The sequence below is a fragment of the Xenopus laevis genome, chromosome 5L (genome assembly GCF_017654675.1).
Source record: "Xenopus laevis strain J_2021 chromosome 5L, Xenopus_laevis_v10.1, whole genome shotgun sequence".
In the NCBI taxonomy this organism is placed as follows: Eukaryota; Metazoa; Chordata; class Amphibia; order Anura; family Pipidae; genus Xenopus; species Xenopus laevis.
The window spans coordinates 67,984,262-68,006,313 of NC_054379.1; the positions used below are offsets into that span (position 1 = coordinate 67,984,262).

The 22,052-nt window shown below is 35.5% G+C and overlaps 1 protein-coding gene across 1 annotated transcript in view; it reads left to right on the forward strand.

Moving 5' to 3' along the window:
- Positions 1-20,535, forward strand: part of LOC108716770 (clavesin-2) — a 46,087-nt gene extending 25,552 nt beyond the window's left edge. Inside the window, exons 3-5 of the mRNA XM_018263209.2 lie at positions 12,390-12,500; positions 15,455-15,675; positions 17,236-20,535. Of these exons, the coding sequence (XP_018118698.1) occupies positions 12,390-12,500; positions 15,455-15,675; positions 17,236-17,323 (420 nt within the window). The 3' untranslated portion in view covers positions 17,324-20,535. The remainder of the gene's footprint in view (positions 1-12,389; positions 12,501-15,454; positions 15,676-17,235) is intronic.
- The last annotated feature ends 1,517 nt before the right edge of the window (positions 20,536-22,052 follow it).

Here is a 22,052-nt window from a genome sequence, read left to right on the forward strand (position 1 = left end):
TAAGGTTTTGCACCTATTACATCGATTGTTTAAATAAATAAATAAGCTAAAATCTGGCATGGGAGTTTGGTCAGTTTTTTTTAATAAAATATGAGATAAATTTGGATTTAAGTAAATAACCCCCTACAATACGTGTTAAGTTTTTAGTATGTGGTTTGTAGGCAGCAAGATGGGTGCACTGAATGACGTATTTCACTTGTTTGAAAATACTTTTTGCATATGAGATTTTTTGAGGATACTAATTAGTTACCACCAAGTACAAGGTACAGGAAACCTGTTATCCAGAATTATGGGAAGGACATCTCTGAAGGCCCTTTATACTTATTGTACCAATATTTCATAGAATATACGTGAAGCCAGCAAACAAATACAATATAAATAATAAATTCTATTTCTTGACAATTCTTTCTGATGGTGATAAAATTGCCCTTCCTTAATCCTTAATAATGTTTTCCAGAGCAGACATGTTTAGGAGTTCAATCTTTGTATTGGCTTGAACTAGTATATATGTATTTGTAATCTGATGTATCTAATGGAGAGAGCCATTTATGAAAGGCAAAATTTTAGTGGTTTTAGAGCTTTTTGAAACCATAAATAAACTCAGTAATTTATCAAAAGATCCAAAATGAAAAAGCACGCAGTTGCAGAAAAGTTGCGAAACTGCTTGATAACAACGACTTTTTTTGTATTGTCACACAAACGGCAGTATCAAAAACACCAGAAACCGTCAAAAACCACAAAGTAAAGAAAGATCTTCCATCTTCGGGTTTTTCGAGACAAAAAGCTTTAGTAAAGTGGCCCCTTGGTGTTATTTTTAAAGTATGATGTCGAAAGCATACTATGTATTTTTGTCTTGCAGCTTTGCAACTACTTTTTACAGGGGAACTATCGCGAAAATTAAAATTTAATATAAGCTTCAGCATACTGAAATAAAAATTCTGTACTGTTTCTGAGCTAATCAAGTTTATCTTCACTATTCCTCTCTCCGCAGTTTCTCTTCATTCTCTCTTCATGCAGGAACTTGGTGTCAAATATTCATTGACAGTTAGATCCAATATATCTTATAGGGGGTGGGGGTTCATTTTGCCTAGAAGATGTATTAGAGCTCACTAGAAATCCTGTCTCTCTACATGCAGGATTTGTGCAAAAACGCAGTTATTTTGTTAGATTCTGTTTGTACTGGAATCAGGTAATTGAATGAACTCTTATTCATCTGCTAGGAAAGGAAGCCCCCTATAAGATATATTGGATGTAACTGTCAATGAATATCTATCCAACTGCTGCATGAAGACAGAATGAAGAGAGACAGATTCTGAGAGAGGGATAGTGAAGATAAACTTGATTATTTTAGAAACTATGCAGAATATTTAATTGATTGTATTTAGAAAGTTTCTTATTACAGTATGGTGAAGCTTATATTAAATTTTCGTTTTCGTGATAGTTCCCCTTTAACTATATATATATATATATTTACATATATCTTAACAGTGTGCAAAGGTAAACTTATTTGGTTAGAGGAAAAATTATTCGTACTGCACATTTTTTTCTACTAATGCTGTTTATTATACAGTGGGGTTTGATTTGATGATTTGACATTGTTCACTATCCAAGGGCTTCACATGTTTCCAAGTGGAGTCAGGGTGAGGTCTGATGTGATTTGAATCAGACCTGAAATCTTAGCAGTGTTTTGTATTTAATAGCTTTAGGTTAGTAAGAAGGCCATTGCCAGCTGTCATACCAACCTGCTCTTGTTGATTGCTACAGGGTGAATACCAGGGCCAGAACTAGGGGTAGGCCGAGTAGCCACCTGCCTAGGGCGCAAAGCGGGGGGGGGGGGCAGGCAGGCACCTTCTCTGCCTCTCCTACCCCCTAGTCCAGTCCCTGATTGCCCCTCTGCCCCGCTTGTCCTGTCCTTATTTTTGCGCTGCATCTTTTTTTTTTTCAATCAGGGTTTTTCGCATGCTTCGCGGTCCCTAGTGCATGCGTTCTTCCGCACGCTCACGTGCACGTTTTTACGCCCATGCGCACCATTGTTGGGCGCTCGTACCGGCCACGCTGCCTGGGGCGCCTGACTGGGCTGGCCAGGCACTGGTGAATACAATATCAATTTAGATTTTTGGATCCTTTGCTAAAGAAACTGCACTATTGAAGGTTTTTCCTTTCTTCCATTTGTGTTATACTGCATACATGCATGCAAATGTCACGGTGTAGCAGAGTGAGGTGCTACAGGCTGACCAGCTGGGTCTGTTTGCAACTACAGCTGGTTGAAATAAAAGCCATTTTCTTTCAGAGATATTTTGCAGTCTTGACATGTGTGAAACTGCCATAAACCACTACAATTACTGAAAAACGTACAGAAAAAAGCTAAAATAGTTAGTACATTTGTTTGTTTTTCGTGCTTAGCTTTTAGGAGAATGGATCAAATTCAACAAGTCACTAGGTCCATGGGCCCACTATAGTACAAGAACTAGTACAGGTCACCTCTCCACATGATATTTTCTCCCCTACCACAAATGATAGACGGATGCCTAAAAACTCTGTATTTTTTGCTTTGTTGGAGCTCGAATATACAGCCTATGGTCATTTGTAGGAGGACATGAGGAGACAAATCACTTCTCTGCTTAAGTATGTTTATCACTTTTTTTGGAAAACAATATTGCCCTTCTTATGTTTTAAGTTTTCTACTATATTAATAATTTGACAGTAAGCATCATTTACACTGCCTAGGCTGATAAAATACTGGCCAGGTGGTCACCCTTGCTGCTAATTTTAGGTAAAGGAGTGGCAACAAACAAAAAATATGTATGGGTTAGTTACTTTTGGCATCATTTTTGTAAGTTACCTTCCTAAGCTAGATGTGTGACTAACAAACTGCTTTATCAAAGATCTGAACACAGTAACCACATCTGAAACCTTTTGCATCTTCTTCTTGTATGTTGTTTAGAATTCTCTGCTTACAAAACATTTAAACAAAAAGAGCACCCCTGGCATGTATTAAACTTCTTTTGCACATTGTAGACACTTTAAGATGTATGCTCAGTTTGTTTTAAAGGAGAATTAAAGTTTAATTAAGAAATAACTAAAAGTGCTACATGAAGATTCTCCCAGTAGATCCCCATTGCCGTATTTTGGATCTCCATACTTTAAATCAGCTAAAAAATCATTTAATTTAAATATTAAATAAACCTGATAGGATGGTTTTCTCTCCAATAAGGATTAAAATATCTTAGTTGAGTACACGGTACTGTTCTATTTTTTACAGAGAAAAAGGAAATCATTTAAAAAAAATGTTATTATTTAATTTAAATGAAGTCCGGTCCTTTAAAAATGGGAGAAGGGTTGCATAGAAAGAAAAAAGACTAGATTCTGGGCAATGGGAAATTTTTTAGACACTAATTTTGTTCATAGACTTGGCATCCCTTGTCCCATGGGTCAAATTATTAGATATTGATGGAAGCTCTTTAGGATGTGGGTTAATGTCGTTTAAATCTGATAATCTGATCATGTCCAGGGGTACCTGATGGAAAGGACAAATCAGTCACTAAAGCAATATGTTAGGTGTTTCGTCTCCAGTAAACAGTCACAATTGGCAGACTTTCTCCCAGGACTGAATTTGCATCCAGTAATGCTACTCACTTGTCCACTAGTGAATCCCCATTTTTTACTGTTCTTGGCTATCATCCTAGAGCCTTTTTTAATTTCGAGTCATTCCTCAGATGTTCCTGCTGTTAACTTTTTAGTTGATCACTTTTCTAGGATTTTGGCAAAAGGTTCAAAATTCATTATCTTCAGCAGTAGCGGCCCAAAAGAGAGCCTCTATTGTGGTTGAGGTATATAAAAGTGGATATAGTCAAAACAGCAAAAATTCACCCTCTTGGCAGCTGCGATACAGGATTTCGATGGGCTATTTCTTTTCTAACTATTAAAGCTAATTAAAACTTTTTTCTTGTACAGTTATAGGGATCCGTTATCCAAAAACGTGTTATCCAGAAATCTTAGGGGAAGGCCACCTCCTATAAACTCAATTTTAATAAAAAAAATTGTCAGATTCTAATAGAATGAATCTGCTCCCTCGTATATGACCTTAAAAGACCACGTTGGTGGATGCAAATGTCTGGACACATGACTTCTCATGCCTGGCTTTTTAGAGGTGATCGGCAAACGGGAGCATGCACACTATAAGAAACAGAGTGGCAATGCCGCAGCCTTTCTTGGTTGCCTGCAAGTCAGGTACATGGCAGGGTTGTTCTAGGAGTCTGGATGGTGTTGTGAAGGACTATGCAGGGGCCCTATGCTTTCAATAAGCCTTTCCTTCTTTAATTTTAAATATATATAAATAAACTAATACTAACCTTTTGTGCCATGTACAAAGCAGCATATCATACAATAATATACAAGAAAGTTTTGTATTGTGGTGTAACTATGTTTTTTGCTTGAGGGCACCAGGGGAAACAGGATATATGGTGCGTGTATAACACTGCAAAAGTCTGCTGACCTCATTTTGTTTCATGCTCCTTTTCTTTCCCATTTTCTTTTTTTCCGTGCTTTCCTCCCTCATCCTTGTTTTCTTACAGCATTTCTGTTATATTCTTCTATTTTTTCTTTTCCTTATGCATTCTTACATTTCTTTCCATATTTCTCTACTTCATCTCTTGTGTATTCACTCCCTTTTCTTTGTATTTTTCCATTCTTTTTGTGTACTGCTTTTCCTCTTGCTATATTCTCTTCTTTTCTCCTGCTTCTGAATCCTCCCATCCTCCGATTCTGGTCTTAAGTTTTTCCATTTCCATGGCCCTTATAAGCTCTCACTTACTCACTTATTATTGATTTGTATGCAGGGTGAATTTATTCTACTGAAAATATTCCCTTTTTATATACTCAGTTTCTCTCCCCATTTTTAATTTTGCACTTATTTTATCCCAGTTCTTATCTCTCATTACTTTCTCTTTTTGATCTCTTTTCTTATCTCTCCCTTTCTTCACCATTTTGTTTCTTCTCTTCTGATTCCTCTTTTTCCCACCCTAATATCGCACTCCCCATTAATTCTGCCCTTTCTGTTCTGGCTGCCCTTTATATTCCCTCCCTTCTGTCTTTGCCACTGTTTACAGTGTGTCCTCTTCCAATTTTATCTGTATGGCTTCTTTAAATAATAAGTGGATTGTCAAATGTAACACAATACTTCTCATAGAATTGGTTAAACCAGACTACATGCTTCCCCAAATACAACGCTTGGTGAAAATAAATCATATGCGATAGGAGTAGGCCTTCTTCAGTATTTAGAGAAGAGTTGGGCTTTCTTTCTTCGCTGCAAAAGGTTTTTGTTACATTGTTTGAGGTTGGCACATTCTTTGTAGCTACTGCATCACATTCATTATTCATCTGCAATGGACGTATCATACTCTGACACTCTAATGGACGTATCATACTCTGATATCAGCAGGACACCTAAATGCAGCTCCTACATGGCCCTTACTTACCCAACTGCTTTGTGTTTATAAGAGGTGTTTTCATAGTAATACTAGTAGAACATTATCTAAATTACTTTAAATTTCTGTATTAGGTATATCTGAGCAAGCCCAAAAGTTATGCCATAGCTAATATTGGGCTAAACCCATCCTGTGAGCCTCATGGTTTGAAAATAACAATACTGTAATTAAGTTAGAAGACCATGGTGTACAGCACTAAATGAATGTGCATATATGTATGGATGGATGTACAGGTATGAGACCTGAAATCTAGAATGTCGAGACCTGTTTTTTGCGGATAAGAGTATTTTAGGTCATCACAGTTTACTATGGCATCAATCAAAAATATAATAAACCAACTAGGATTGTTTTTCCACTAATAAGGATTATGTATATCTTAGTTTAAATAAAATACAAGGTACTGTTTTATTTTAACATTGTTTAACATTATTTAACTTGATGGGAGATGGCCTTCCCATTATTTGGAGGTTTCTAAACAATGGGTTTGCAGATAATTAATCAATACCTGGATATCTTTATTGATATAGTGCTAGTTATATACAAAGCACGCTACATATTACTGCCTCTTCTTTATCAACATTTTTCTCCAAGATGACTTTGGCTTTGGCAAGAGATTCAGCATTTTCCTTAAGCTAAAGGGTAAAATAGTTCACTTTCATTTACAAAGAAAGAAGATGAGATTTCCTTTGAAAAGCTGTGAAGACTTTTGCACTGCAGCAGAATTTACTGCAATTTAAGCATAGGATTGACCTTTATGTTTTGTTAAATTATTAGGTTCATCCGAGCAAATTATCACTCTACTATTATCACTCAGTCTTTTAAACCCAGTTTTGCATATAAATGTTTATTGCTGAAAATAGTGTCCACATTTATAATTTATTTGATTATAAAATGTTATGAAAACATTAGCAGGGTTCCTGACTAAACACAACTTAATGGGAGTCACACAGTACATGTAAGTAGACCATCCCTTATAATTTAATAAAAACAGAATGCATATGGCATTATAATTCTGTGAATTTCATGCAAACTACTATTCCCACCCAATAAAACAAAAGAATAGTGAAGATGTTCAAACAGTGGTCATATGTTATGTGTAGCTAGCTATTACAGCAAGTGTCACAAATACAATATAGCTGTCGTTTGGCACTATTGAATAAAAGTGGACCGAATAGTGAAGCCTGTGGCACCCCAATAAGATCTTTACTCCAAGCAGAGAATGTGCCATCTTGTGTCAAAGCTTGTATAGGTCACTGACTACTTTTTTGAGCTAAGCCAAGCCTGTAACTCCGACTCCTCTTTTGGGTACTTTGAGGAAAAAAACTGTTTAAGCTCATTTGACCAAATTTGGTCAGACAGTTTCATTGATTTCAACTATACCACCCAACCATCCTGAACAAACAGAACAAGAGAAAAGTAGCCATACATGTTTGGCCACTCATATGGTATCTGTCTGTTTGGCCTGTTAGTAATAGGGAATTCAGTCAGGGGCACAGAAAGTTGCACCTGGCATTAGTTAGACTGCAGCTTGCCCTTACCATTTAAGGGCAGCACATGGGTGGTCCCTAGGCATCCTCATGCTTGTCTTTTACTAACATGCCTTTTATCAGGTGCTTGAAGGATGTGTAAGATACCAAAACCATTTATTCGGCCTGTAGGGGGAATGTTTAAACATCAGTGTACCTGAAATGATCAGGCAAATTTTGACTCTCTGTCCCGACCTGCCCATGTACACAAGGATCACAAAAATCAATGATGATATCAAATTAAATATAAAATACATATATAAATATATAAAATATAAATATCCATATAAAAACATAGTGATATTAGTGAGTATAGAAAGAGTATAAGACAGCCTAACACTAGCCACATAGGAGACAAAAAGGTCTTATCTAGGGTAACATATTATAATTCTGTAGTATAAATTACATCTTACAGCCCTACTGCAAACTTGCTAGGCCCAAATCATATTAGCCATCAAAATGTACAGATGTACAGTATGCTATCTAAAATACAGGTATCAATATATGTGGTCTTTAAGCTACCCACCCATAACATTAAATAAAATCACTAGGATTGTTTTGATACCAATATGGATTCATGCAGATAAAAAAAATGTTTACAAAATTAGAATGATAAAAATTACATAATTAAGTTAGGTTGAAAAAAGACCAAAGTCCATCAAGCTCAACCCTTCCAAAGGAAACCCAGCATCTATACATATACACAATCAAACCACCCATCCATACACTCACATAAACTATATAAACCGATATCTATACTAATTGTAGATTTTAGTATCACAATAGCCTATGATATTATGCTTGTCCAAGAAACCATCGAAGTCCCTCTTAAAAGCATTAACAGAATCAGCCATCACAACCTCATCCACAGCCTCATTTGTCCTCACTGTTAAGAACCACCTAAGCTGCTTCAAATTTAAGTCTAAAAGGATGGCCTCTGGTGCGGTGATCTTTTTTGTGGGAAAAAAGGTCCCCCGCTGTATGTCTATAATGCCCTCTAATGTACTTGTACAGAGTAATCATGTCTCCTCACAATTGTCTTTATTCCAGCTCATATAAATCCCTCTTAAGGACTGGAGCCCAAAACTGCACTACATACTTTTGGCGAGTTAATGTCTTTTTTATGCAAAACAGTACTTTATTTGCTTTAGTAGCCACAGAATGGCACTGCCTGGAATTAGACAACAAAAATCCCCAGATCCTTTTCAGTTAAAGAAACCTACAACATATTTAGTTTATAACTTGCATCTATATTATTTCTACCAAAGTGCATAACCTTGCAGTTATCAACATTGAACCTCATTTTCCAGTTTGCATCCCTTTTTTCCACCTTAGCCAAATCAATCTGCAAAGTGGCGACTTATACATAGTAATATAGTAAGTTAGGTTGAAAAAAGACATACATTCATCAAGTTCAACCTTTAAACTCTATTTTAACCTGCCATTACTGGATCAACTTGTACTATGAGCTATCTTCCATAACCCTGCATTGTCTCACTTGCTAAAAAGCCATCCAACCCCCCTTTTAAAGCTTTCTAATGTATCAGCCTGTACAACTGATTCAGGGAGAGAATTCCACATTCTAGAACAGTGATCCCCAACCAGTAGCTCGTGAGCAACATGTTGCTCTCCAACCTCTTGGATTTCGCTCTCAGTGGCCTCAAAGCAGTTGCTTATTTTTAAATTCCTGACTTGAAGGCAAGTTCTGGTTGCATAAAATCCAGGTGTAATGCCAAAAAGAGCCTCAATGTAGGTTGACTATCAACATAGGGGCTGCAAAATGGGCAATCACAGCACTTATTTGGCACCCCAGGAACATTTTTTATGTTAGTGTTGCTCCCCAACTCCTTTTACTTCTGAATGTTGCTCACGGGTTCAAAAGGTTGGGGATCCCTGTTCTAGAAAAACCCTTACGACTATTTAGGCAGTGGGATTAGTAAGGGGTCATGGGGGAGGAGTGAGGGGGGCATACCGTTTACCAGCTAAGGAGCTCCCTCTGTTACAAGGGAAACAGACTAATACTAACTTAAGATATAATTCTCCACTAAATAATGCAAAATAAAAGGTTGTAACCTCTGCTGTATGCTGGCAAATGCATGGAGTTTGCCAGGTAAAATGGAAGACCTAAAAATAATTACATGCTCTAAAAATTATGATATAATTGGTATCACTGAGACCTGGTGGGATGAAACATGTGACTGGAATGTGAATTTAAATGGTTACACCCTTTTTAGGAGGGACAGAGGGAATAAAATGGGTGGAGGAGTGTGTTTGTATGTAAAGCCTGAATTAAAGCCATACACTAAAGAAATAACCATTGCTGGCACAGTGAGGGTGTGAAATCCCTCTGGGTAGAGATTTTGACTGGGAAAATGGTTACAAAGAACATTTTCATTGGTGTATGTTATAAACCACCTTGTTTAAGTGACAAGTATGAAGCCCAGCTACTCTTACAAATAGAAGTGGCTTCACAACTAGGTCACGTTATTACTATGCCTGACTTTAATCATCCAGACATTGACTGGGGTAATGGGGTTGCCAAGACAGAAAAAGCTAGTAGGTTTGTAAATATGCTAATAATAATACTAAACTCATCTCTAGCATTTGTGTGGATGAGCATTTAGGGAATAGTCATAACATGGTCTCCTTTGAGATTCTATTGCAGAGGCAATTCTATAAGGGAGTGACTAAAATAATACATTTGAGACATGCAAACTTTGACATTATAAGGGCATCTCTGCAAAATATTAAGTGGGAAATCCTTTTCACAGGGTTTAACACAGAATAAAAATGGGAAGTCTTGAAATTGCTGCAGGCAAGCTAAACTTGATATGGAAAAGGATATTGCAGCAAGCAGTAAATATGTTAACAGTAAAAAAATGAAGCAGGAAGGGTAGCCTTATTATCAGAGGGGGGGTCATCTGGTTAATGAGAACAAAAAAAAAGCTGAGTTTTTAAACTCGTATTTTTCATCTGTCTTCATAAATGAGAAACCAGTTAATGAAGGTTTCCTTCTTAATAATCCCAATTCTAGTAATACAACTAATGATGCATGATTCAAATATGAGGAAATTCAAAAGAGACTAGAACATGTTAAGATAAACAAAGGCCTGGGGCCAGATGGTATTCATCCCAGGGTACTTAGTGAGCTTAGCTCTGTGATTGCCAAACCTCTTTACTTAATTTTTCAGGATTCAATGAGGTCTGGCATGGTGCAGAGAGATTGCCGAATTGCTAATGTGGTGCCACTATTCCAAAAGGGATCCCATTCCGAGCCTCAAAACTATAGGCCAGTTAGTCTGCCGTCAGTGGTAGGAAAGCTTTTCAAAGGGTTAATAAAGGATAAGATACTGGACTTCCTAGCAAACTGTATCAAAAGCTTGCAAAGCTAGAAAAGTCCAAGCGCATTTCATCCACTCCCCATCCCAGAGTCAAGGTTCCTGCTCACCTCCTCATAAGTCTGTCAAGATCTGTTATACATAAAACCAATGCTGGCACAAACTCATAAGGGTATATTTATCAAAGAGTGAAGTTAATGGAGAGTGGTGGAGTTTCACTCTAGTGGACTGTGGTGATCTCTAACTTCACTCTTTGATAAATATGCCCCATTGTATTATTATTTGCAAAGAAGTCAAGCATTTTATCACTTATTATCTTAAATTGTCTTAGAATTATCTTAAAATGGACCCTATGACCCTACTCATAATTCAGAACTCTCTGGATAATGGATTTCTGGATAATGGATTTCTGGATAATGGATCCCATACCTGAAAAAAAGAACTAATGTATTGTTATTAACACTCTTCATACCTCGGCAATACATACACAAAAGTGTTTTCAATTTTACTGTTTAGTGCAAGAAAATAGATATTTATTTATAAAAATAATATTCAGAATGCATGGATAACACATGTCCTGTATACTTAACTTAGCGGTATACCACCACTGTAAACAGAGATAAAAATGAAAAGTAATGTATTGCTATAAAAATGTATGCATATCCATTAACTAAAACTATTAAATTCTAGATTTTCAGTGTACTTGTGTAAAATTTGTTTTAAATTTTTTTCAAAGTTTCTGTTATTTGTATATTATTTCTTTCTATCCAGTTTACCCACTGGGCAAGCAAAAAAGGCTATCTTAGCATTTTCAAAACTATCTTCTTAATCTTATCCCAATAGGCCAAATGTGCTGTTATCTAAGTCAAAGTTTGCCTCTTAATTATGTTTCTACTGGTGGAAGCAAGACTGCCTTTAATTACCAGTTTCACACCCCAGTGCCACTTATTTGGAAACAAAAGTCACCCAAAAGCAATATATACAATATACAATATATAATATTACAAGCAGCAAGCTCTTTGAAATTATCTAGGGACTGCTATAAAGTATTTGTAAAACTACAGCAAAAAAGCTAAGTTAATAAAAAAAAAAAAACCAACAACATTTATTTTCAAATAAAATAAAGTACGGGGTATCTTTCTTCTCTATACAGGTATGGGACCTATTATCCAGAATGCGTGGGATCCTAACAAAGGCTGTAGCTAGAGTAAGGGAAGGATTTGTTTATACAGAGAGTTTCTCATAGGGCAACTGCTTCTTTTATTGTGCTTATAAATATGAAAGAAGAATATAACTGCTTTCAGTTTCAGATTTTGCCTTGTTTAGTGCAATAAATAAAAAAATGCATATCAAAACAATGATGGATTATATTTTGTTCTGGTTTCCACTATCTAGAATAAATTAGGGCTGATTTACAGATGGTGCAAATAATACAAAAAAGTAATATGTTTTTCAAGCTTTTACCCCTGCCTTGCAAGCACTGGTACAAAGGTATTAAGGACATGGTTGTATTGTGCTTCCTAGCACTGCACTATGAACCTTGTACTGGATTTATATTTAATGCGGTGCAAGGTTCAGAGCACAGAAAAACCCCTAATGTAAGTGTCCCTTAGTGCTGTAGCACTTTGACATACATTTGGGTCTCCATGCTGTTTATGGTTGGTTTCCCGATTTTCTTTTCTAAAATTTATATTAAAACATCATTCAAATTGATTATATCACTGAACTTATTTTACAATTAATGATGGGAAGATTCACAGAAGCAACACTCTAGGTCAGGGTTGTCCAACTGGCCCCCAGGCTGAATTTAGCCTCCAAGTATTTCATAAACCTGGTTTGTCATAAATGTTTTCCTATTATACTTTAACTTTAATTGTATCCTCAAATATGGGGCATGTCTTATAATTTGGCCACAGCATTGATAAAGTTGAATATGTATGGTGTACAAAGGACAGTTAATAAGCCAACTTTTATCATTAACTTTTACATTTTATTAAACTTCTTTTTTTAACATAATACCTTTTTTGTTTCTTTTACAGGACAGTTTTCCTGCACGCTTTGGAGGAATCCATTTTGTAAATCAACCTTGGTATATACATGCCCTGTACACTGTTATAAGGCCTTTCTTAAAGGAAAAGACACGGAAAAGGGTAACATTATCTACAGATGCAGCCACTTTGGTTTGTCTGTTTGACACAGAATAACTAAACACAGATATCCCATTTATCTCATTTAACACAGAAAACTGCGTCACAACATCCCATCTAATTAAAGCATTCACCATTGTTCACAATGGTGCTTTGGTATGCTAATGAAAAGGTTAAATGCATTAAATGAGTTAAGATGACTTTAGATAACGCAGTTTCTTCAATTAACCATGAGTCATGACGCATTTATCTCACAAATCCAAGTGGCTTCATCTGTATAAAATAAATTATTCCTTTAAAAAAAAATTTTTAACTACCTAAAATGTGTGCTAGATATTGTGCTGTAGCAGAAGAGGGCTATATAACATAACAAAAATTTTAGAACATTGCAAGGTTTCTCTTATTTGTATTCTTCTGCCATAGACACCCTCAGATCAGATTCAGTATTATAGTTTATGCACAGGTGAAATGGTGACAAGAGAGTTGGTTTCAGCAATTTCAAATTATAAGGTTATATTAGGAATAATAGTCAGATAAAAAAATTCTAGTTAATACAAAATGAAAAGCAAAACATAAAGAAATGAGTCACAGAAACATCTGAACTAAATTAAAACAAACATATTTTTAATACCACTAAAACATACAAGTAATTAACTACATGCTTTTAATGGAAATTATTAAAGAAAAATTAATCATGTATCATAGTTAAATAGTTAATTTGGGTTGTAAAAAAGGAAAAAATCCATTAATTGTAACCCCTCTAAATGACCCCATGCACATAAATATACCTATGCAGACTTATAAAGATTTATGCACTTGAACAAATAAACTCTATATATCAATGCCTATTCTAAACTAATTGTAGTTCCAAGTAGCCTTGAATATTATGCTTATTCAAAAAAACATCCAAGCCACTCTGAAAGGCTATCACATTATTACCCTGCAGGGCATTCCACAAACTCACTGTCCTCACCATCAAGAACCATCTTTGCTGCTTTAAATGAAAGGTCAGTTCCTTAACAAGTGGTCTCTGGTTCATTGATTTTTTTATGAGATCCCCCACTATCTGTCTATAAGTTTCTTTAATGTACTTGTAAAGAGTAAACAGGTCCCCTCAAAAGTACCTTAACACCAAACGTGAAAATCTTTACTCATTGTGTAATTCTTCCAGCCCTTTTAGCACATTTCTGCACTCTTTCCGCTTCATGTATATCCTTCCTAAGGATTGGGCCCTTTCATTGCCTTTTTCTTGCAAGACAGCTATATTTGTTTTAGTAGCCACTTGGTTGACAATGCCTAGAGTTAAACAGGTTGCTAGAAAAAAAAATCCCCAAATCATTCTTAATTAAGGAAACCTTCAACACATTAGCATTTAGTGTATAATTTACATATATGTTAATAACCAAAGCTGCATTTGTCAACACTGAATTTCATTTGCCAATTTGCTGCCCAGCTCTCCAAATTAGTCAATCTTTCTGCAAAACGACAACATCCTGCATGGAAGGATTCCCACCGAAAGGTCAATAATAAACAAAATAAAAAGCAAAAGGCCAATGACATACCACCAGCAGTATTTTACTAATAACTTCTCTAATTAGAAATTAGTTACAATTAGAAAATACTTGCCACAACAGTTTGTAATCTGTCCTTCAGTCAGTTCTGTATCCAAAAACAAATATTATGTTCCAGGCCAAATTTCCTCAATTAAAAGGACCAGTTACATAAAAAAATTAAATAGTTTTAAAGTAATAAAAATAAAATGCAGTGTTTCCCTGCTGCTACTGCTGTGTTTGCTTCAGAAACACTACTATTGTTTATATAAATAAGCTGCTGTGTAGCCACGGGGCAGCTATTTTAAGGAGAAAAGGCTCAAGCTACACAGCAGATAGCAGATAAGCTCTGTAGAACATAATGTTATCTGTTATCATCTATTTATCTTGTGCCATATAGCCTTTTTTCAATTTCCACTATTGCTACATAGCAGCTTGTTTATATGAACTATAGTAGAGTTTCTGAAGCAAACAGATCAGTTTTACCAGTGCAGGGCAACACTACATTATATTTTCATTACTTTAAAACACTTTAATTTTTTGGTGTTACTGTTTCTTTAATCAATACTCTTTTCTGTAGTACTGTATCAAGTGCTAAGATCATATGCATATGCACTGTTTCTTTAATCAATACTCTTCTCTGTAGTACTGTATCAAGTGCTAAGATCATATGCACTGCCATCCCAATGTCTAGGTTTCTGCTTACCTCCTCATAGAAAGCAATTAGATTATTCTGGCCAGATGTATATATAACACATAAAGCCATGTGGGCACAGATTTATAGTAACTTATCCCTTATGACCCCTTCCAAAAGCTTTCCTATTGCTGATGTCAAACTAACAGGCTTGTGGTTTTTATGCTAAGAACTGCACCATGAAAGTCCTTAAAGTATTAAGAATGAGAGAGCAAGGTAAAGGCAGATAATATAAGTAGCCATTTCTAATTTTTCAAGAACTAACATCAGCAGTTCTAGCTTGGTCTCTGTAGATAAATGAGAATAATCATTTTCACTAAACTGATCTGATAATGTTGTTTATTTTACACAATTAATTTAACACATATGCTAACTTGTGTTCTTGTTTGGTATACTGCTTTACCACATTTGTACATGGTTGATAATCAAATATCTTGAAACCTGTAATTTTTAGTTTTAGATTTATCTTAATTAGGAAAGGTAGCATGCTGTCTTATTTCTTAGGCTTTTTTTCATTCTTCTAAATAAAATCAGTTTTTACTCCTTTATGACTATTTAGATAGCAAATGCCACATTTCGTAAAAAGGGTTTTCCTGGTCATTCTTTTATTTTTATATTCATTTGTTTAAGGGCATTTATCTATAGAAAATTGCAATATTGTCTTGTATGGTATTTTGAAACTAGCTTATGAAACCTTTTCTTGCCCTTTTAAGATATTTTTGCATGGGAATAACCTAAACAGCTTGCATCAACTAATTCATCCAGAGATTCTACCTTCTGAGTTTGGAGGAATGCTACCACCATATGACATGGGAACATGGGCAAGAACACTGTTGGATCATGAGTATGACGATGAGAGTGAATACAATGTAGAAACTTATAGTATGCCAACAAAAGAGGTGGAAAAGGACTTGTCTCCTAAAGCCATGAAAAGGTGTGTTTCTTTTGCTGGTGTGTTGGTTTGGGGTTATGGTATGGAAATATACAAATGCTTTGTAGTTACATTCAAAGCAATCTACCGTATGTACTCGAGTATAAGCCGACCCGAGTATAAGCCGAGGTACCTAATTTTACCTATGAAAATGTATTGACTCTAGTATAAGCCTAGACACAACTACAGCCCTGTCTCCCAGCAGCGCACATTCCGCCAAAGCGACCCCCACCCAGCGATCAACCGGACTTCTTTGCAAAGTTGATGGTGACAGAGAATTGCCAAACGGATTACTGTGTGCATTGTCCCACTGTCCCACTACCATGTGCAGAGGGTGCTGTGTGATATTGCCATCACTGTTAATCTTTCGTATAACCAACAGAGGGCGCTGTGTGATATTGCCATCACTGTTAAACCTTCATATAACCAACAGAGGGCACTGTGATATTGCAGTCACTGTTATTCTTTCATATAACCAACAGAGGGCGCTGTGTGATATTGCAGCCACTGTTATTCTTTCATATAACCAACAGAGGGCGCTGTGTGATATTGCAGTCACTGTTAATCTTTCACATCACCAACAGAGGGCACTGTGTGATATTGCAGTCTCTCCCCAAGCGAACTGTTGGTATAGGAATAATTAAAAGTGACTGCAATCTCAGCTACTGCCCACTGACTTGAGTATAAGCAGAGGTAGACTTTTTCAGCACATTTTGGATGCTGAAAAACTCGGCTTATACTCCAGTATATACGGTATTTGGAATGTGCCAATTTTTATATACTTGAATTTCCACTGTTCCTAAGAAGTGGATTTCAGACAGAAAACACTAAATTGTGTTACCCTTGCGTAAACCTGCCCCAAGTACACAATGACAAGTCATTACTGTTCTTTTCATTGCTTACTACAAAGGCGTACTTCTGCCCTCAATGGTGTTGTTTCCACTGGTGGATTTTGGCCAGAAACACAACTCATGCCATTAGCATTATGGTTTTCCAGAAAACCTGTCCTCCAGGAAAGATAGATTTGTCTTAATTTATTCTAGTAAAGTGTCAGAAATCATCTCTATGATAGTGAAAAGTTACCAAAAAAGGAAAGATTTATATTTTTCCATGATAATATTCCCTCTAAGCTTTGTTCCTTTGCATGTACTATTTATGAAACCAGTACACACAACCAAGTCTGGAGTCTTAAAAATGTGTGTATGCACGTTTACTCTAGCTCTTACACATAATAAATATGTGTATGGTTATTTTTGTGTGCATAATATTATATTACAGGTATTCCTACCTATAGAGGCAACTTTGTTGCTTTTTTCAGTATGTTCTGTAGTAGTACTAGCAAACAAAACTGAACTGCATATTATCAATAGATAGGAATTATCTACTGTATACATCTTTGATGATCCAATGTGTATTTTATATTATACAGTAAATAAAATAGCACTCTATTATTATTATATTGTACTGTTTTTTGACTCTGGAATAGTAAAATAATACCTTGTATTTGATTTACAGATGAATATGCATCTCATATGAAATGCTTTGTTTTATTCCTACTTACAGATCACAGTCAGTAGTGGATCCAGGGGTGCTGAAACACAATGACAAAAATGAAGAAGAAAACCTGCAACCTTTATTGTCGCTTGATTAGCACTTTCATGGCAAAATGCTCTGCTAAATGACAGAATTTCCAGAAATAGTGAAACACCTTATAAGAATGTAACTGGAAAATATTATGTATGTAATGTTACGAAATGTAATCACACAAAAGTGTTTCCATTCTTTGCAGTTCTGAGAGATCACCAATGCATTTAATGCATTTATTCTGTAAGTGACAATTTGTCTGTAAATAGAGTTCAGTGTACTGTAATCTCTCTTTAGATTTATAAGTCATGACTAGAACATGTGAACAAAATATAAACACCAATTTATGTCTGAAATGTGTAATGTTCACAAAAACTGACACAACAAAGAATATATAATTGTCCTAGGCTCCATCTTTTTATATAAAGCCATAAAGCAGCTGCCACACTGCATTTACTTTGAATACCGCATAGAGGAACTTCTGTACAAAATGGTTTTGCTAATTAAAAAAAGACATTTCTAACTGTATAGCATATCATCATATTGGGGAGTGCCGTTTACCTTTCTTGGTTTTATGAATTAAAAAAACAGAGGAAAGAATATCTGTACTGTGCCAAATCAGCTTGTTTTGGGGATTTGTAATGTTATTTTTATAGTGCCATTACAGCCTTGTCAGTGAAATGTATAAAAATAACTGAGTGCAAACAAAGTGCTATAATATGGAATTAATTGGATACACTCAAAACATTTTTGGATCTCATTTTATCTTATTCAGAGAGAGAGTCAATATTGCTTCACAATTACAAAGAAATCCAATAATGATAATGTTGTCTACAATCTTGTATATTGTTTAATGTTGGGTTCATGTAGTCACTCAGAGCATATTTTATCATCTGCAAATTGTACACAACCACATTAGTTCAAGCTATACCATGTGTTAATAGAAACATTATCTTCAGGCATTTCCAAGATGTGTTATACAAATACACTACTGTACACATTTACAGTGAAGGAAATGATTTTAAATCTCATCTTATTTATCAAGTCCCTTTATGTGGGTTATGTAATACAAAGTAATTTCCAACACAATTTTATATTGGTTACTATACCTTGGCAGATTCTGTGCTCAAAGAGTGCATAATCAAAAGGTGTATCAAAAAACATAATATTTAATATACAGCCAGACCCTTATTAATCTATGAGGATGGCCTTGGAATGAGCAAAAACACAAGTTAACAGCTTAGTTAAATAACAAAGGCTCTTTCAGAAGTATACTGTAAATAACCACAGACAATTTTTTTAATCTGTGCTGGGGCTGGGAAGAAACACAGTAATCTTAATGTTATTAATAAGAAATTTCAGTTTGTAATTTAAATGGTTGAAAATCCTTTTTTACCCTTTGTACAAATTGTGTTTTTTTCTGGCATGTGTGTAAAAACTATGCCACGTTAACAGTGTTTTAAAATCTTGCCAGGATACATACTGTATGTAGTGTATTGTACCGAAAAGACTTGGGCTCACCCACATCTAGTAATCCAAAGCAACCAATTAGATTTTGTTTTGAACAGTTGACCTGTAAATGCTACCCCCTGATTGGTTGCTATGGGTACTAGACAAGTAGAAATGTCCAACCATTTATTATTACATTACTGCCATAAAATACTTTGTTTTAATTTTTCAGCAGGGGCATTTATAAATATAGACTTTGGCCTGGATGTTCATATGCCCAAAGAATGTTTCAGATTTCTTTAAATTTGCACTGTATAGTTTAGTTTGTTCTTGTAATTCTTAAACCTGTCTTATTTATCATAGTTTGCTCCAAAACAGATTGCCTGTGCTAGATAAAAATGGAGTCTGACCACAGTCAATGAAAAATTTGGTCTTGTAACCCATAGGTACCAGTCATAAAGTATGTATGCTTTTTAATAAGAGGCTGATACATGCTACTTGCTTGCTGGTTGCTATGAATTACTACAAGCAAAGCCCTCTTAGAAATTGTTTTATTATGTTCCCTACACATTCACATAGTCTACTACATATACAAGGTCTGAGAAAACATAATTGATAACAAATATGTGTTGTGCTTAAGATGATTAAATTTCGGTATGTATTTAATAACACACTATGACATAATTTTGAACTATTATTTAACAAGAATTTTTAAAACTTTAGTCTGTATTTGTGCTTTTGTAGCTGAAACCCCCAATACACTTTGTTTTAATAAATTACATAAAGTTATCTGCAATGCAGTCACATTTCCAACGTGATAGAACATTTTAAGATATTTTTTTTCTTTGGGACCTGGAATGTGTATAACCATGAACCCCACATAAGAGAATGTACATGTTTTGTACAGGATTGGTACCATAGGTGACGCTGAGATGCACTCCAGAGAGACAGTAGGCCTTTGGCTGTTACTATGGTAACAGAATGATTCTTTCTCTAGCTGATGTGCTATGTCTGTGCATTATAAATATTTAATGTGAGAAAATGTTTTTGCTGCCATCCTTTTTCAAAGGGAGAATGAAATCAGGACACACTGCTCTTTATGGAGAATATTCTGTATGATCTTGCCTTTTAAAAAAAGGTAAGATCATCCTTCTGCATTGCTTGTATGGAAATATAATATTCCACTCTACTGCATTACTTGTATGGAGAAATATTTAATATTGAATATTTATTACTGGGCATTGTAAAGCATGAAATAGGCCACAAATAAAGCCATGGATTAAGGCTATCCCTGCTAAAGGCCACATGTATCCAACACACTGCTGCTCATGCCACTGAGTGATCTGCATCCCCTCCTACAGGGGTAATCTTAACTCCTGGCCTGTTAAAAACCCATAATGCAATGACACCCTTTTGACACTGTTTTGTGGCATATGATGTTAAGGAAGTAAGATTTATTATTTAACGCTTTCTCTACTTCTATAGCTATTCTTATCAAAGATAATGTTTGTGTGATGTTTGTGGATTGAACCAGTTAAAAGGAAATATTTTTACAATCTATCAACAAAGTGTTTAAATATGACTTAATACATTAGGATAAATATTTTATTTATTTGTATTTATTTAATTTATTTTACCAGGAATAAATTTATGTGGATTCTGTAGTCTCTTCTTTTTTGTCTTGCCGTATTTTCAGAGTGTGTTTTCTGCACACTATGTACAGTACGGGTATAAATATTTCTTTAGACACATAGCCAAAACACTGTAATGATATCTGCGCATGTGTTGATGTATATCTTTAACATTACAATAAAAATGCATTAATTATTATTAGTATTAATTATTATTTGCACCATTAGAAATGTATTTATTCTCAGTGGTGTAGTGCAATAATTGCACTCAAACTTCTATTATATAATATTGAATAAGGCTAATTATTACTCTTGGGACTCCCAGACAGATCCCAGTATTACTGTACTCTGCAAAAGTGAAGTGGTGCATTACTGATCATGAACAACCTTATTCCTAAAAGGGACACTAAACCATTTTAGGCAATAGGGAGTCTCATTTACAAATACAATACTAAACTGGTTTAGTGAAGATGCCAGGAGCAACCAATAAGCGATCAGTTCTGCAAGTAATGGAAAAAAACCTGATTAGTTGCTATGGGCAATGGCACTGGTGAAATTTAACACACGTTAGTAAAAAGTGTGTTTTTGAGGTGGACATGTGATGCAGTAATCACTTAGGTTTCGTCTCAGTCACAAGTAGAAATAATGGAAGCAAAACAAACCCAGTTCTCAGTGTAATAAATATTAAAGGAGAAGGAAAGCTTCAAGACGGTTTATTGCCAATAGATTAGCCACAATAATGCAAGCTAGAATGCTATATTTATTCTGCAGAATGCTTTACCATACCTGAGTAAACAGATCTAGACACTGTCTCTGTTTGTTTAGGATAGAAGCAGCCATATAAGCTTGGTGTGACATCACTTCCTGCCTGAGTCTCTCCCTGCTCACTTACAGCTCTGAGCTCAGATTACAGCAGGGATGGGAGGGGGAGAGGAGCAAACTGAGCATGCTCAAGCCCTGCCCTGGAGGTTTATGCTGAAGACAGGAAGTCTGATATAGAAGCCCATGTGTACACAATAAAAGGAAAGAAATGCCGTGTTTCTTTTCACAGAGGACTCAGAGCAGCATTATTTTGAGGGTTTACTGGTGTATTTATATAGACCTTTCTGATAAAGCTTACTTAGTTCTAGCCTTTCCTTCTCCTTTAATGAGCATCTGCAGAGATCATTTGCTGCAGATGCCCATGTATATATAGTTACATGGGAGTCGTAATTACTAGGCATTACCCTTTACTTCACGCCCTTATAAATAACTCGCAAGAAGAAGAAAATCTGTAGGGTAAAATCTCAGTTGCTTATTGAACATCTTCAAGTATTAACTTAACATTTCAATCATGCAAATCTACAGTCCCATAGAGGTTAACCACATAACTATGACACCAGCCAGTCCCAGTTATACTTTCTACCCCAGCAGGCTGCTTTGATTATCTGAATCCTTACCTTAATTCATAACCCAGACCACTCCTTTACAATACAACATAGACACTTTTCCTTTATGCCACTCTCCCTTTAAAAAAAAAAAAAAAAAAGTGGAATGGTTGGAGAAAAGACTGGGTCCCCCTTCTATATTACGTTTGCTCTGATAAGTTCCTCGGGGGAATCATTCTTATTTGTAAGCCTAACTTAATGGGGCTATGTAATAAAAAGGCAGTTTACAAGGAACAGTAATCCATAGCAACCATTCAGCAGCTAGAATTTGCTGCCTATCAGTAAATTA